The sequence below is a fragment of the Dermacentor variabilis genome, unplaced genomic scaffold, assembly GCF_050947875.1.
Source record: "Dermacentor variabilis isolate Ectoservices unplaced genomic scaffold, ASM5094787v1 scaffold_12, whole genome shotgun sequence".
NCBI lineage: Eukaryota > Metazoa > Arthropoda > Arachnida > Ixodida > Ixodidae > Dermacentor > Dermacentor variabilis.
Genome location: NW_027460280.1, coordinates 20,595,115 through 20,609,140, shown reverse-complemented (window position 1 = coordinate 20,609,140; position 14,026 = coordinate 20,595,115). Strand labels below are relative to the sequence as shown.

The following is a 14,026-nucleotide window of genomic DNA, read 5'->3' as shown; positions in this document are numbered from 1 at the left end:
GCTTTCAGTTTGCCCAAGATTATTATTTCGACAGTAAGAAACTTCCCTCGTTTTAAGAGTAGTTACTGAAATGTCCAGGAGGGCTGCCACATGGTGTTTTTATTGAGCGCTGTCATCAAAACCTGTGAGGAGCTCGCCGTGTGATCCCTCATACTATGCAAGGCAGGTGCTTCCGACAGATGGTGACTCCGTAAGTCCTAACTAATTGAATTAAAGAAATGATAAATTAATGGCAATGAAAGTGGATGAAAAAACAACTTGCCACAGGTGGAGAACAATCCCACATCTTTGCATTATGCGTGCGATGCTCTAACCAATTGAGCTACCGCAGCACCATTTCTCCATCCACTTTCTTGGGTATTTATGTGTTACTACTAGAACTAACCATGGGAGTGTTAGCCAGCACCATCATTCACAAACCTTGGCGGCGGATGTGGAACATCCTATCTGCCGCAGGCGTCATGAATACGTGATCTTTCTGGGTGAAGGCAACTGGTCATGGGATCGTTCCCCACCTGCGGCAAGTTGTTTTTTCATCCATTTTCATTGCCATTAATTTAACATTTCTTTAATTCAATTAGTAAGTACAAGTAATTTCCCCTATGTTGTCCTTGGTGTCCTTTTTGGCTTCTCATGATATCATTTGGTCTAGTCGTTCATAGACCATTTCTGAGACTAGGGCATAGTTGATTCATGATTAATTACCATGATCAGTTACCAAAGTGATCAAAATACATGATCAATTACCAAAGTGATCATCCAAGTATACGTCCCTTGGTACAGTACAAAGCTGGTCCACACCACTTAGCACGGCCATACTGGAGCGCATGTGCACATATTCCAGTAGTCGCACTTAGCTGCTTCTCCTACATAGCTTAGATACTGCAGCTACCATGGGGTGCCACGACAAGCCCGCTAGCCGTCAAGACGCTTGGACAACTTGCATGCTCTAATTGGTCTCTGTCGGCGACATAGCTCCAGGCGCGTGGCCAGCTCGAATGCCTGGGAACCGCAGCGCACTTGAAAAATCTCGGACGCGGTGTACTAGGACTTGCGTCATAGCGACGCCACCAGGTTCATGCGTCATTTGCTTAGGTGCTGTTTAAAGGATGCTAACAAGATACAATCGCCAGCCCTGGGGCTTTTCCAAGATTGGTTCATAAGTATATACTTCTCATTTATAAGGAATTAATTAGCCAAAGCATTTTTTTTTTTTTTTTGCAGTTGGGCCTTTAATGGCTTTTGTTAAGAGGAGGTCAGTGCAAGGAATCCTTGTCCAGAAGAGACTGTTGTACTCTTGGGTTCTTTCACTATTTTAAATTCTATAGCAAAAATGTTATTTGCATTGATGCCCTAAAAAAAATTCATGCTCAATAATGTATTGGCATGCCTTGTGCAGGCTCATGGTGGGAGGTAATAGAGTGTTTTAGTTTGGTGTTTTTACAGTCCGCTGAGCTGCTAAGCAGAGCAGAAGTGTGAATACGCATGCGCCCTCAGCTTAGCCACAAGTGGATTGGCGGAGTGACAAACACAGTCCGCTTACAAGCTGCCTGAGCGGAGCGTCGCTTTCGTCTTTCACCACCGAGGGTGGTCGATGTGCGCGCCCTCTCTCGTGCGTGCATTGAGGCACCTCGCTTGCCTCGCTCTTTCCAAGATGGCTGCCTTCTGGGACATGTTCTCGACCATGCCGTGCACTTCAACCATGCCTTTATGTTCGTCTGCGCAGCACAAGCCATAAATGCTAGTTCACATAGATGAAGGTTTATGTTTACTACAAGTCGCAAGTGCTGACCCATTTGAATACCCCGCTTTGTGGGAGGATGCGGTGCGCACTGTGCAGTGCGTTGGGTAGCATTAGCGTCAGAAAAGATTGGATTGCATGCAGACAGCAACCTCACTGGCTATCACATGGTGTTCCTCAAGAGGGTGCTTTATTTTCCACTAGATAATATGGACTGGTAACGCATTACAAGCACACGTCTAGATACTTTATGGACAAATAAGTTATGTATATTCATTTTACTTTATAAAAGTTATCAATGGGTGTTTTTATTTTGTTCCATTACGCTGAATTTGGCCAGAGGACGCTGCAACTGTGAAATGTCCACTCCGCTACACTGAACGTGTAACTAAAATGTGAAAATCACCGCTGTGGCTTAGCGGGGCAACTCTGAGCAGAGCGGACTGTAAAGGCTGAACTAAAACACTCTATTGCAGTCTTCAAAGTGTGCTTATTAAATGTGTAATACAGTCAACGACCGATTTTTCGGACATTCCTGATGGTCCAATTTTCCATACTTTTAGCCATGACCGCAGGTTAGAAATGGCAATAATAGAAGCCACCACTGCCGCCATTTTTATTAGAGACTTTAGCCTGTCCGCTATTCCGGCAAACGGGGGCGGTTTGGGCGGATTGCTGGATTTGTGGGGGCGTAAACTTGTCCAGCCGGAGCGATGCAGCCGCCTGGTGGCGTAGAGTACAACCGGACAAACACAGAGCTAAAGCTGTAGTAACCCACTTTATCCTGCTTCGTTGCTGATGCAAATTTTCGGCAGCGGCGTAATTGTGAACATGATTACGCCGCTGTCGAAACTTTACACCAGCAGCGAAGCAGAATATAGTAGTTAGCATTGTATTTGTGTGGTTGAGCTTTGCGCCGCCAGCTGGCGCCACCAATCTGGCCGCTCACATTTACGCCCCCGCTCAACCGGCAAACCATCCGCGCTTGCCAGAATACCGGACGCACTAAAATTCTCTATTATCTCGCAGCATCGAACCAGCACTGTCGCACGCCAATCCGCTAGCAGCCATGGCCACCGCGGCAACGTTAGCCAGAGTTGCTTTGATGCTCGCTACCAAGCTTTCTGCTGTTCTGTGCTGTGTATTAGAGCACTAGGCACCCACTCCTGTGGCGAGCATCAGCGTTCCCGGCGTAACCGAGCGAACAAGCACGGTGAAAAATAAGGGCGAACAAGGCGCGCAGTGGGGGATGAAAAAAAAAAAGTGGCGAGATAGAAAATGTGCTAGGAGGAAAGCGGAGAAGAGGGCGCAGCGGTACCATGAGGCGGAAAGTGAAGGGGTGTGTGGCAAAAACGCGAGAAGAAAAGCGTAGTGCAGCACCGGTGGCTACGAGATGGCGCCGTAGTAGCATGTATTGTGTTTAGAACAGCTTAGAACTGACCAATCTTAACTGGAAAAAAGCAGAAGCAAATTTTCCAAAATGCACGTCCGCAGGGATAGATGAAATTCTAATCAAGTTAATTAATGAACTTAGCCCAAGAAGCAAGGAAACACTGATAAAAGCATTGGAGGCAGTCATAACAAATAAGCTAATTCCGCACAGCTGCAAATAGAGTAAAATGAATTTGGTTTATAAAGGGAAAGGTGATAAGAAGAACATAAAACCCTCCCGACCAATTACAATAACATCAGTTATATATAGGCTGGCGATGCAGGCGGCGAAATTAACACGTTCACTGCGTAGCCCCTTATCATAGTTTTGATCTCTGTGCGTCGTGGCTCACCGGTCGGTCACCCGATGCTTTCCGCAGGTGCGGCGTGACACACCGGTGGGGCACACTTCTGAGGCTGTTTTTTCCGCCTGCTGAAAGCTGGCTCTACTGGCATTTTGACAGCTTGTGCGGGCTACTTCAATCATGTATGTTAGTGCAGAAAATCATCACGTGGTTTACTTGACCCGTGCATTTCCAGGAAGTTGCTTCCCCTGGGGCCGCATTTTATAAGAATCCATTGTCCATTTTCCGCTCCATTTCGCGTGACGTAAACCTGACAGAATCATCAGACGAAAGCAGCAGTCGACCAATCACAGAAATGAAAAGCAGCAGATACCTGCGTGGACGATAGCCTTCACCATTCGTTGCGCGCTGTGGTTCAGTATGGGCTGCAAGGTGCATCCAATAGTGAGGTCCGGTCGCCAATGAGCCAATAGTCAGGTCGCTTCCCACGGACGTTTGAATGGCACAGCAACGTCATTGAACAATAATGACCTGATGTAAAGGACCAAATGGATCATAAAAACAAAATGGATAATGGATCCTTGTAGCATACAGCATCTGGAGAACTTATCAAGTCATTTATTACCGCGACTCTGCTCGCTTCATCCCCAGTGAACGGGACCGAAGCGCATTCTCAAGGATGTCCTTGAAAAACGGCGCCCTTTCTGTCTACAAAATTTCTGCTTTATGTAACTAGAGCGTGGCCAAAAATTTCGGTCATTCTGGTCCGAACAAGTGCCAGAAGCGCTTGTTGCTCTTGCACCCTTGATTCTTCTTTTTTTTTCTGGGCATGCACAAGGTTCCACAATAAAGAGTTTGCGTTTTGAAGCCGTTGCCTGCTACGTTTACTACCCACCGACCAGCTCCCCTTTGTGGGGCAACACCACGTGACCGTGATTTCAGCATTCGCTAAGCACCAAGACTCAAGAACAAGACCTCAAACTCGACATTTTATTGAAGTACTTCCAGAATAATTTTCGGAAGAAAAAAAACAGTTCAGGTCACAGCATTTACAACTAAACGTCTTATGTGCCACCAGCTCACGATGTCTAAAACGTAGTCTATGTTCAGTAGTTCTACTCGTGCAGAAGATTGAAACATGGCAAACACATAAATGTCCTTCCCACGCAATTTGCGTAAAATGTAACAACTTTCTTCGCCATTACCCTTGCCTGCTCTGGACTTCTGCGAGCTCTCAGCGATACGTAGCATCCAGTACATCTCCTTCGGACAGACTGTGCAGGTCCATCGGCCTTTTCCAGTGTATGGGTGCGCTTTGTTCCACGTGTCCTTCCGGTCTCAATCTGAGCTGTGGCGAAGAGTGCGTGTGCCAACTCCTCGTGGAATTCGATGATTGGCGACGTTTTACCGTCCGCCATTGAACGGACAACCCATGCGTTCACAACTGCAGTTCCAACGATGAGCTCCACCGCAGCTTTCCTATGCCACTTGAGCCCTTTCCGTAGGCAGGAGTAGTAGGACGTCATTTGGTCACTGTAGTCTACGCCCTTTTTCGCCACTTGTAGTCGAGGGCTGTGTGCGGTTTCATGATCGGCTCACCCTTTCTCGTTTCTTTTCTGGTATCAACAAGGCTGGCGTCATGTTCAGCAACCGTTGTCATCATGAGAACGGGCCATTTATCCAACCACTTCAGCACCTTTACTCCATTGTGGAATTCAAGACCAACGACTTCCCCTTTTTTACTGTAGCTTGTGTAACTTCTTTTGGAAGCCCCTTTCAGTTCGATTGGAGAGTGCCACATAAAAATGTAGCATCTTTCAACAGGCGTGACGCAAGCGGCATGCTCGCGTAGAAGTTGTCGACGAAAAGTGTGCAACCACAGCCGGTGAAACCAGCCATCAAATTTACTACTACTTCTTCGGCATGCCCCATGCCTGCTATGGCGCCAGATTTTCCAACATATATTTGCACTTTCAATGTATAGCCCTCCTACGTGCAGGCCTTGTATAGCTTGACCCCATACTTGTGGGCTTTGCCAGGGATGTATTGCCTAAAGGCGAGGCGCCCACACCACAGAATCATCGTTTCGTCAATGACAATCTCTTTGCCTGGCTCCAACACTGAGCAGAAATTGCGATTAATTTTTTCCATCAAGGGTCGAATACGATAGAGACGATCCTGCTGGTGCGCCCGGTTCCTCGTTATCTGTGAAATGCCAGAACCTTAGTAGCAGCAGAAACCGGTCGCGGGCCATGTTCTGACGAATGCAGTTTACGCCGTACAGATCGCTTCTTGCCCAGTAGTGCTGCAGATTAGGAAGCTTTACTAGACCCATGCAGATCAGTACACCAACGAATACTTTCATTTCTTGCACATTTGTCTCAGTCCATTTCTTCACGTGCGATTTCTTTTGTAGGACGTTCGAGTCTATGTACTGCTTCCCATACCTGTTTGTCTCATGAACCACCATGTCCCAAATGTCATCAGTCAAAAAAAGAGAAAACAAGCTGAGAGCATCGTTGCTAGTCGGGAGGCTGATTAGCACAGGAGGGCTCGAATACGACATCGCTCTAACACTAGTCATTATCGCATTCCTGCTTTCGGCAGGTAATGCAGCCTGAACATCACCATTTTCCCAATCCTCAGATACCGCTTCACCGCAAACGCTTGACTCACCATCCCACAGTTCAGAAGAACTTTCCAATAACTCTTCGAGGCTGTCATCATCACTGCTTGAACACTCAACGTTCGCTGGAGCAGAAGTTGTGCCGCACGAAGTGGATGGCAATGTATTTGGACTGTCATGTTTCCCGGCGGATCGGCTTCCACCGCAGGGTCTTTTCTTCTGGTTTTCTGTACCTCCATCGAATTTTTGACAGTCCATCACGATTTTTGAATGCTCGTAAAAAATGGAAAGCACAAGGATGAGGACCACGAGGCTTGGCACTGAGAGTGAGCCAAGTTATTGCGAATAGGACAGACTAATTCTTCAGTTGAGCTATTGCACACATTGTGAGTGCTTTTCAAAAGTATGTTGTGCATGTGGAAAGCGCCCGAACAAAAGACTGGAGCGGGTAGCTGGAACATTTTCTGCGCCATTTCCTGATAGCCGTCAGCTTTATCATCAGACGGATTGCAAGCACCAATGTCAGTAAATACAGGCGCGCTTTATATCTCTACCGCCATCTGTGATATGATAGTGGAAACATATTTTCATGCATTTGTGGAAGCATATCATAGCCGCACTGCAAGAAACGCCTCGTTGTTTGCGCCAGCATGGATGGACTGTGTTGCGTGACCCACCGGTGGGCCACGGCGCAGTGAACGTGTTAAAAATGCACTCATCGGTAGAAAGTAATAGAATACTCTGAGAACTTCAGAACGGGTTCAGAAGTGGTAGGCACTTAGATGATAGCCTCTTCGTGCTTACTCAGTGCATAGAAATAGCTAAGGCAGAAAATAGACCTCTGTATTTAGCCTTCCTGGACATAAGCAGTGCATACGACAACGTGAACAGGGAACTCCTAACATATTAAAAGATGAAGGTATTGGTCATGAGGTAATAGATTTTCTACAGGAAATATATCAAGAAAATAATGTTGAAATAACATAGGAAGGAATTAAGAGTATGACAACTGTCGAGGTACACAAAGGATTAAGGCAAGGTTGTCCTCTATCACCGCTGCTGTTCATGCTTTATATGATAAGTATGGAAAGAAGGTTACAACGAAGCAATCTAGGGTATAATCTGTTGTACAGATTAGGCCGAAAGGTTGTTGAGCAACGACTACCGGGTCTAATGTATGCGGACGATATTGTACTGTTAGCATATAGCCAGGAAGATTTGCAAACTCTGGTTAATTACTGTGGAGACGAAGGAGACAGTTTAGGTTTCAGTTTTAATGCAGCTAAGTCCGGTGGGATGTTTTTCAACGATACCACTGATCAGGAGCTTACAATACAAGGCCATGAAATACCCAGAGTGGCCGAATACAAATATCTCGGGATATGGATAAACAAAGGGCAGATGTACACGGAAAAGCACGAACAGTTTCTCATAGCAAAAGGGCGAAGAGATGCCGGGATAATGAAACATAGGGCATTGTGGGGGTACAACAGGTATGAGGTACTGAGAGGTATTTGGAAGGGAGTAATGGTGCCGGGGCTTACTTTCGGGAATGCGGTATTGTGTTTAAGGGCAGGGGTTCAGTCGAGACTAGAAGTAAGTCAGGAAACTGTGGGAAGATTAGCACTTGGTGCCCGCGGGAAAACCACAAACGAAGCAGTACAGGGGGATATGGGCTGGGCATCGTTCGAAGCACGGGAAGCTCAAAGTAAAATCTTATACGAAAAACACCTGAGGAAATTGGATGATAACAGGTGGGCAGCTAAGGCATATAAATACCTACACAGAAAGAGCGTCGACTCACAATAGCGGAAAAGAACTAGGAAGCTAACCAGTAAGTATGCCAAACACGAGGACGAAGAAAGACAGAGCATTAAACGACAAGTTATAAACGCCGAAGGTAGAAATTGGATTAATTCAATGGAAAAGAAGCATAGTGTGGAACTACATCGATACTGGAAACAGCAGATCAGGAAGGAAGCGCTTTATGATAACTCAAGAAGCAGTGCCCTACTCTTTGAAGCTAGGTCAGGATGCCTTAGAACGCGGAGCTATAAAAAGAGATTTAACGAAGAAGACACATGTACTGGGTGTGGTAAATCTGTAGAAACAATGGAACACCTCATACTAAAATGTGGTGGTATCCATCCCGATGTCCATGCGGCCACAGTCACGCTTCCTGAGGCCCTAGGGTTCAGAGATAACAATAGTCATGTAAATAAATATGCGGTGGAAATTAGCAAAAGGCGATTGGAGGATTGGTGGCTCAAAAGCAGAGAGGTGACAAGGTTAAAAGGGTAGGAAGATGTATTTAAAGAAAGTGGCGAATTTTAATAACACACAACACAGGTAAACAAAAATTAATAGCTGAGCATGGTGGCAACTGCCATCACCCCGTTTCAAAGGGGACGCTCCTACCTTCCATCCATCCATCGTCCGGGAGGTTTGTCGGCGGCGGCTTCTCGCGATCTCCAGATTAGCGTGGCAGTGGCCCCACACTTCACTCCGTTTGCAACGTGCCGCATGAGACCGATTGTCCACGCCAACCAATATATCGTGAAATGAAAATACGTATAGAGCTGAGAGATACGCTCATTACATACAATGAAATTACAAAACATTACCACATGGGCAGGAGGGAGTTTGCACCCCCTCACTATAAGCTAAACAGAGCACAAGCAGTTACGCTTAGGCAATGTCAAGCACGGTCTTATTATTATCCACCTGCACAAGCAAAGGCATGGTGTGACAATGCAGACAGTAATATTATATGCAAAGCATGCAAAAGGAGGGATATGCACGCTTGAACGTATGCTCTGGGAGTGTGAGTCGCTCGGCCCTGGAATTTGCCGGAATCGGTTTTTAGGAATGATAAGATCCCACGATCATATCCCTCAAGTCCTGGCTATCCAGTACGCCCGTGATAGGGCTAGGAGGCTTGACCTCCCGGTCCCAACATGGGACTAGCTAGGCAGGTAACAGCAGCTTGTACAGGACCAGAATAATTTTTTTTCCTCCTCCTCCTCCGCTCAAATTTCGCAGTAGGAAGCATCGTAATCGTTAGTGAATTTTTTTTATTGAAGGAATTCGCCGTTGTCTGGAATGGCGCCCACTTCGCCTTTATCATCCTCGTCGATGGCTTCGAAGCGCTTAAATTACCTGCGTTGCATAATGCCGGGTTTTGAAAGTCAGCTTCGCCGCAATACAGCGGTGTTACGCGATAAAGCATACGCAGTGTATTGCGGTGAAGCATTCTAAAAGTGGAAAGGGGTTACTGTCACGGAACACACTACGTATTCTTTAATTATACACGCATGCATCCGCTGTCTCCTGTCAGAGTACGAGTACCGGTACACCTAATAAGTGTACTCGCAGGCCTTCAGAGCTGTTTCGAATGTGCCTGTGGCGATTTGAGCCCTTGGGGACAGCAAAAGGCTTAAGCTTGCATGCATTTTTTTCGGACTACCCGATTTTTCTGACGTTTTCGCGGCCCTTAAGGAGTCCGAAAAATGGGACGTTGCCCAAAGTACGACCATGTTTGAAATGTTTATCTCGACGCCTTTTGGACACACTAAAATATATGTCTGTAATGCAGTGAGAAGCAGCTTTAAACAGGTGTTTGACAGCTAGGAAAATTAGGTTACAGTAAGCTTTACCCTAAACACTTGAAGGGGATCTCAGCTAGTCGGTTTTTCATCTTACATGGGAACAGGGGGGCGAGAAGTGCAGCACTGTGTGTTTCTCACTGCCATCCTGTTTCTGCACTGAAGCCTTTCTTGTCTCAGGTCACTATGAAAAATGCACACATTCTTCCTTCTGTGATGCTGCTGGCTTAAATGTGCAACTTTGATCGGCACTAGTGCCACTGCACTGTGCCCACTTTGACTGCATTTGCATCGAAGGATGCACACCCGATCAGTGCAAACATGCATTTAAAGGTGGCTACATAGTCAAAAGTAAATATGAATGCTAACCACAAACAAGAAAAACAGGGGAACAAAATTAGGTTTCAGCTTCAGTGCACGGTTATCAATTTGTTCATGTAAAAAACTAAGCACCATGTAAAAGACGAGGAATAAAGTGCTTTGCAATTGGCCACTGATATCGCCACCCCTCATGCGCATCTGTGAGTTTTCTCTCGGTTATGGGCCACCATCTTGGTAGTAGTCCTCTATTCGCATTAGTGCCAGCTGCATGCTTTCATTAGCCATGGTTGTCATTGGATTCCCGTCTCAAGAATATCTCCTGAAACATGGGATAATTTTGTAGTCTGAACTTCTATATGTCAATACAACAAGGCTGTGTTATTAATAAAGCTGTATCGCTCATAAAAAATTGGGCTAAGAGATACTGTGACGTGCGCTTCTATTCTAGCATACCGAAAGGAATACTTGTCACACATCGCTGCCTTCATTTTGCTCAGATTTAGCAGTAAGACTGCGTTTTTGAATTTGCGTCATTTAATAGAGCACTTGATATTTTTGTCTGTTTAGCATGTACAAAAAAATATTTTAAACACCGTTGCAATTGCATCTCACCATCACAGAAGCAAGCTTCTGTGGAGACATGGGCTTTCGCTGCCTGTTGAGTATGACTCTTGAATCCAGGTAGCTGATTCTGAATCTGATATATGCATGACATTTGGGCAGTAGCACCATAGGTAATTTCTATAAAATAGTTTTTGGAATATTTTGAAAGCAGTCAGATAGCATAAATTTCAGTATTAAACAGGCTCATAAATTACTCTGCAGCTAATTTGCAATGACAACATTTGTTTCAACAAATAAGGAACTACATAGTGATTCAGAGCCATGAAGACGAACTAGGGTGGTTGCTTGGGCTAGTTGGTAATTCATGATCAAAAATAACGTACAGCGCGAAGGACAAGGACAGCGACAGACGACATACACAGCGCTGTGTATGTCGTCTGTCGCTGTCCTTGTCCTTCGCGCTGTACGTTATTTTTGACCATGAAGACGAATCTAGATAAATTCTTGGGCTCTATATCATTTCCACACTGTAATAGCTGTCATACTGGCAGTGCATGCAGACGCTGTCACTGATTTTCTCTTAGTTACTGTTAGTATGAAACTCTGTGGTAGTTGTGCTGTGTTCTACACTTGTGGTGGTCTTAAAATGGCTAGCACTTCAAAGAAATATGGGTATATAGGTATGGGTGTATTATGTGGACTGCTCAGGTTCATTCTCTCTTGCAGGTAAACAAGCATCAGCTCTCTTCACTGAAAGGAAGTACAGAAAGGAGGATGTGTAGAACATATTTGAAAACCTTAACCTCCTGAAATTGTTTACCACTTTCATTATTTGTTGACAACAATTTTAGTTGAGTCCTTATAAGTATGCTTTGAAAGTGCATGATTATAAAAATATTGAGAACTGCTACACCATTGGAACTGATGTGTTGAACCTTGCTTTTGGCAGGGCCAGCGACAGACCTTACTCTTTTCGGCCACCATGCCCAAGAAGATCCAGAACTTTGCCCGCAGTGCCCTGGTCAAACCCATTACAGTGAATGTAGGGCGGGCAGGGGCAGCCAGCTTGGATGTGGTGCAGGAAGTCGAGTATGTCAAGCAAGAGGCCAAGATTGTGCACCTCCTTGAAACTCTCCAGAAGACAGCACCACCAGTGAGTGCAGCACAAGATGGGCTCTGCATTTTAAGCAATTTGTATTGGGACAACTCAGCAAAATGATCCGGGTGTGTTGCCGTAGCATCAATGGGGTGCCAGGACTGTGAAGTAGACTGACAGGCACCATGCAGAAATGCATGCTTCTCACTGTAGTTCTTGATTTATTTTCTGTCATGTGCTAGTGCATTATGAAAAGCTCCTCACTAGGAATGGAAACAATATATTGAGAAACATGTAAATACCAATGAGAAACCTGCATTATCAGCGTTTGTTTAATATATTTGAACCACTTGAAATCATATATTGAAATCATCTCCTACAAGAACTACCTTCGTTAGTGTCCACTAGTATTTTAAGCTTATGCTATTCGTTACATGCTGAGATCAGCAATAAACTTATTAGATTTACTTGGTTATATCTAATAATTTCTTATATACATGTTTCTTATATGGTGGTTCAACTGTATACTACAGGCCCTTATAGGCTCTTATGAAGTAGGAATGTTACCACTTACTACACGATGCTATCTGGTAAATGTTTTAGTGGTATTAGTGTTGCAGTTGGCTGTTGCATTTGCAGATGTATAGTTGCAGTTTACTTTTTTTGTCAAAAGTAAATGCATAAATGTACCAGCAGCTTGCATACCTTGTCTAGTTGTGTGCTATGGGAATTACAGCCTAACATGCCTTGAAGTGGCTTGTCAAAATCTATCTGGAGAAAAACGTAGTTCGTGCCCCTTCTGCAACATGTAAAAAGTGATGCCATAGTCGGTTAACAGCAAGTTGTAGAGAACTTCTGCACTCGGGTCATAATGGGTCACCAACATGTCCAAAAGACAGGTGCAGCCAAGTGCTGTGGCACCGGGGTGGTGGTCCACAGAAGAAAACTTCCAGGAAGTCTACTCAGTCATAAGTAGACTTTGCTGCAAAGGGGGGCTTGTGTTGCTCAGTCAGACATCAGACTAGTTCCCAGCAAACCAAAAGTGCTGAAGGGGAATCTGCTGGTGGAAGTGTGTTGAGTTAGGCCAGTCGGCACATCCTACAATGTGAAGGAAAAAGCATAAAAACAGGGTCAAGTCGAGAATAGGCAAACACATCACTAAAAACTGACAACAAATTTTTGTGAAGTCTTAATGTAACAGTACATGAGAAAACAAAGAAGTAAGAATAGGCGATATCATCACCATGATTGCAGTGTCTCGTACCAAATAAGTTGACCTCATTGCAGTGCAGCAATAGTGAAGACACTCTCAACACAAGTGTTAAGACTTTCATAGATGACAAAGACTTTGCAAATCTTTTATTCACCTTGCTCATGGTATCTGCCTGAAGTTGTGTACTCAGTAATTATGGGCTCACAAACAAATGGCTATGTGCAGAGACCTTTAGCAAGTATGTGTGCACCCTAAGTCTATCATTATAACACCAGCCAGTATTCTGGCATTGTATGTGGACTTCACACACTTTGGAAGCATCTAACATAAGACTTGGGAAGTGTTGAACATCTGCAAGCGCATCACAGTGTGCCCGAAATTGCAAGTTTGTAAGAGATACGAGGTATAGAAACATCACTTTGATAAATGAAAGTGTGCAAAGTCGCCTGGACGCATGCAGATGCAGCTGTGGAGATGTCACAATCATCACATTCTAAGTATGGTATCGCATACTTAGAGAGTTAGTGGTGCTAAGCTATGGCCTAGTTTTCTTATTGCCAAAATTTCAGTTATACATAACATGGTTACCGAAAATTCGGAAGTTTAAAGCAGGCTTTGAAAAATTGCTTTTTTTTTTGTTGCCAAGCTTGCCCATATGAAATCCCAAGATAGCTTTCAGTGCAAATATGGTGATCATTATTTGGATATCAATCAAATTGAATTGCAGAGCAACAAACTACAGTAGACTCCCTTTAAGATGAACTCGGAGGGACCATGAAAATTTGTTCGTATTATCAGAAGTTCATCTTATCAGAAGAATAATTGGCAACATCACCAGGTACATCCAAATATCTTACTTCAAAATGGTAAATGAAATACACTTACAGTGGGAGAAAAAGGATATAAATAGCATTCATTTATCTGAACTTAACAAAAAAACTGTCTTCAAATGGGTACTCTTCCTTGATTTCATCCAGTCCATGATGGATGTTTGTCGTTTCTGTGCAAATCAGCGAGCAGTCACAAATGATGTCATCTTACCTAAGGACATTTCAAATCCTTCTGTACCTTTGTGCTGCTGGAGAGAGTTCAGGCAGGCATCTGCCACCTCACAGCTCATCGGT

At 44.6% G+C, this 14,026-nt stretch overlaps 1 protein-coding gene across 1 annotated transcript in view; it reads left to right on the top strand.

Moving 5' to 3' along the window:
- Positions 1–14,026, top strand: part of abs (ATP-dependent RNA helicase abstrakt) — a 227,432-nt gene that overhangs the window by 176,524 nt on the left and 36,882 nt on the right. Inside the window, exon 11 of the mRNA XM_075677274.1 lies at positions 11,543–11,746. Coding sequence (XP_075533389.1) covers positions 11,543–11,746 — 204 coding nt within the window. The remainder of the gene's footprint in view (positions 1–11,542; positions 11,747–14,026) is intronic.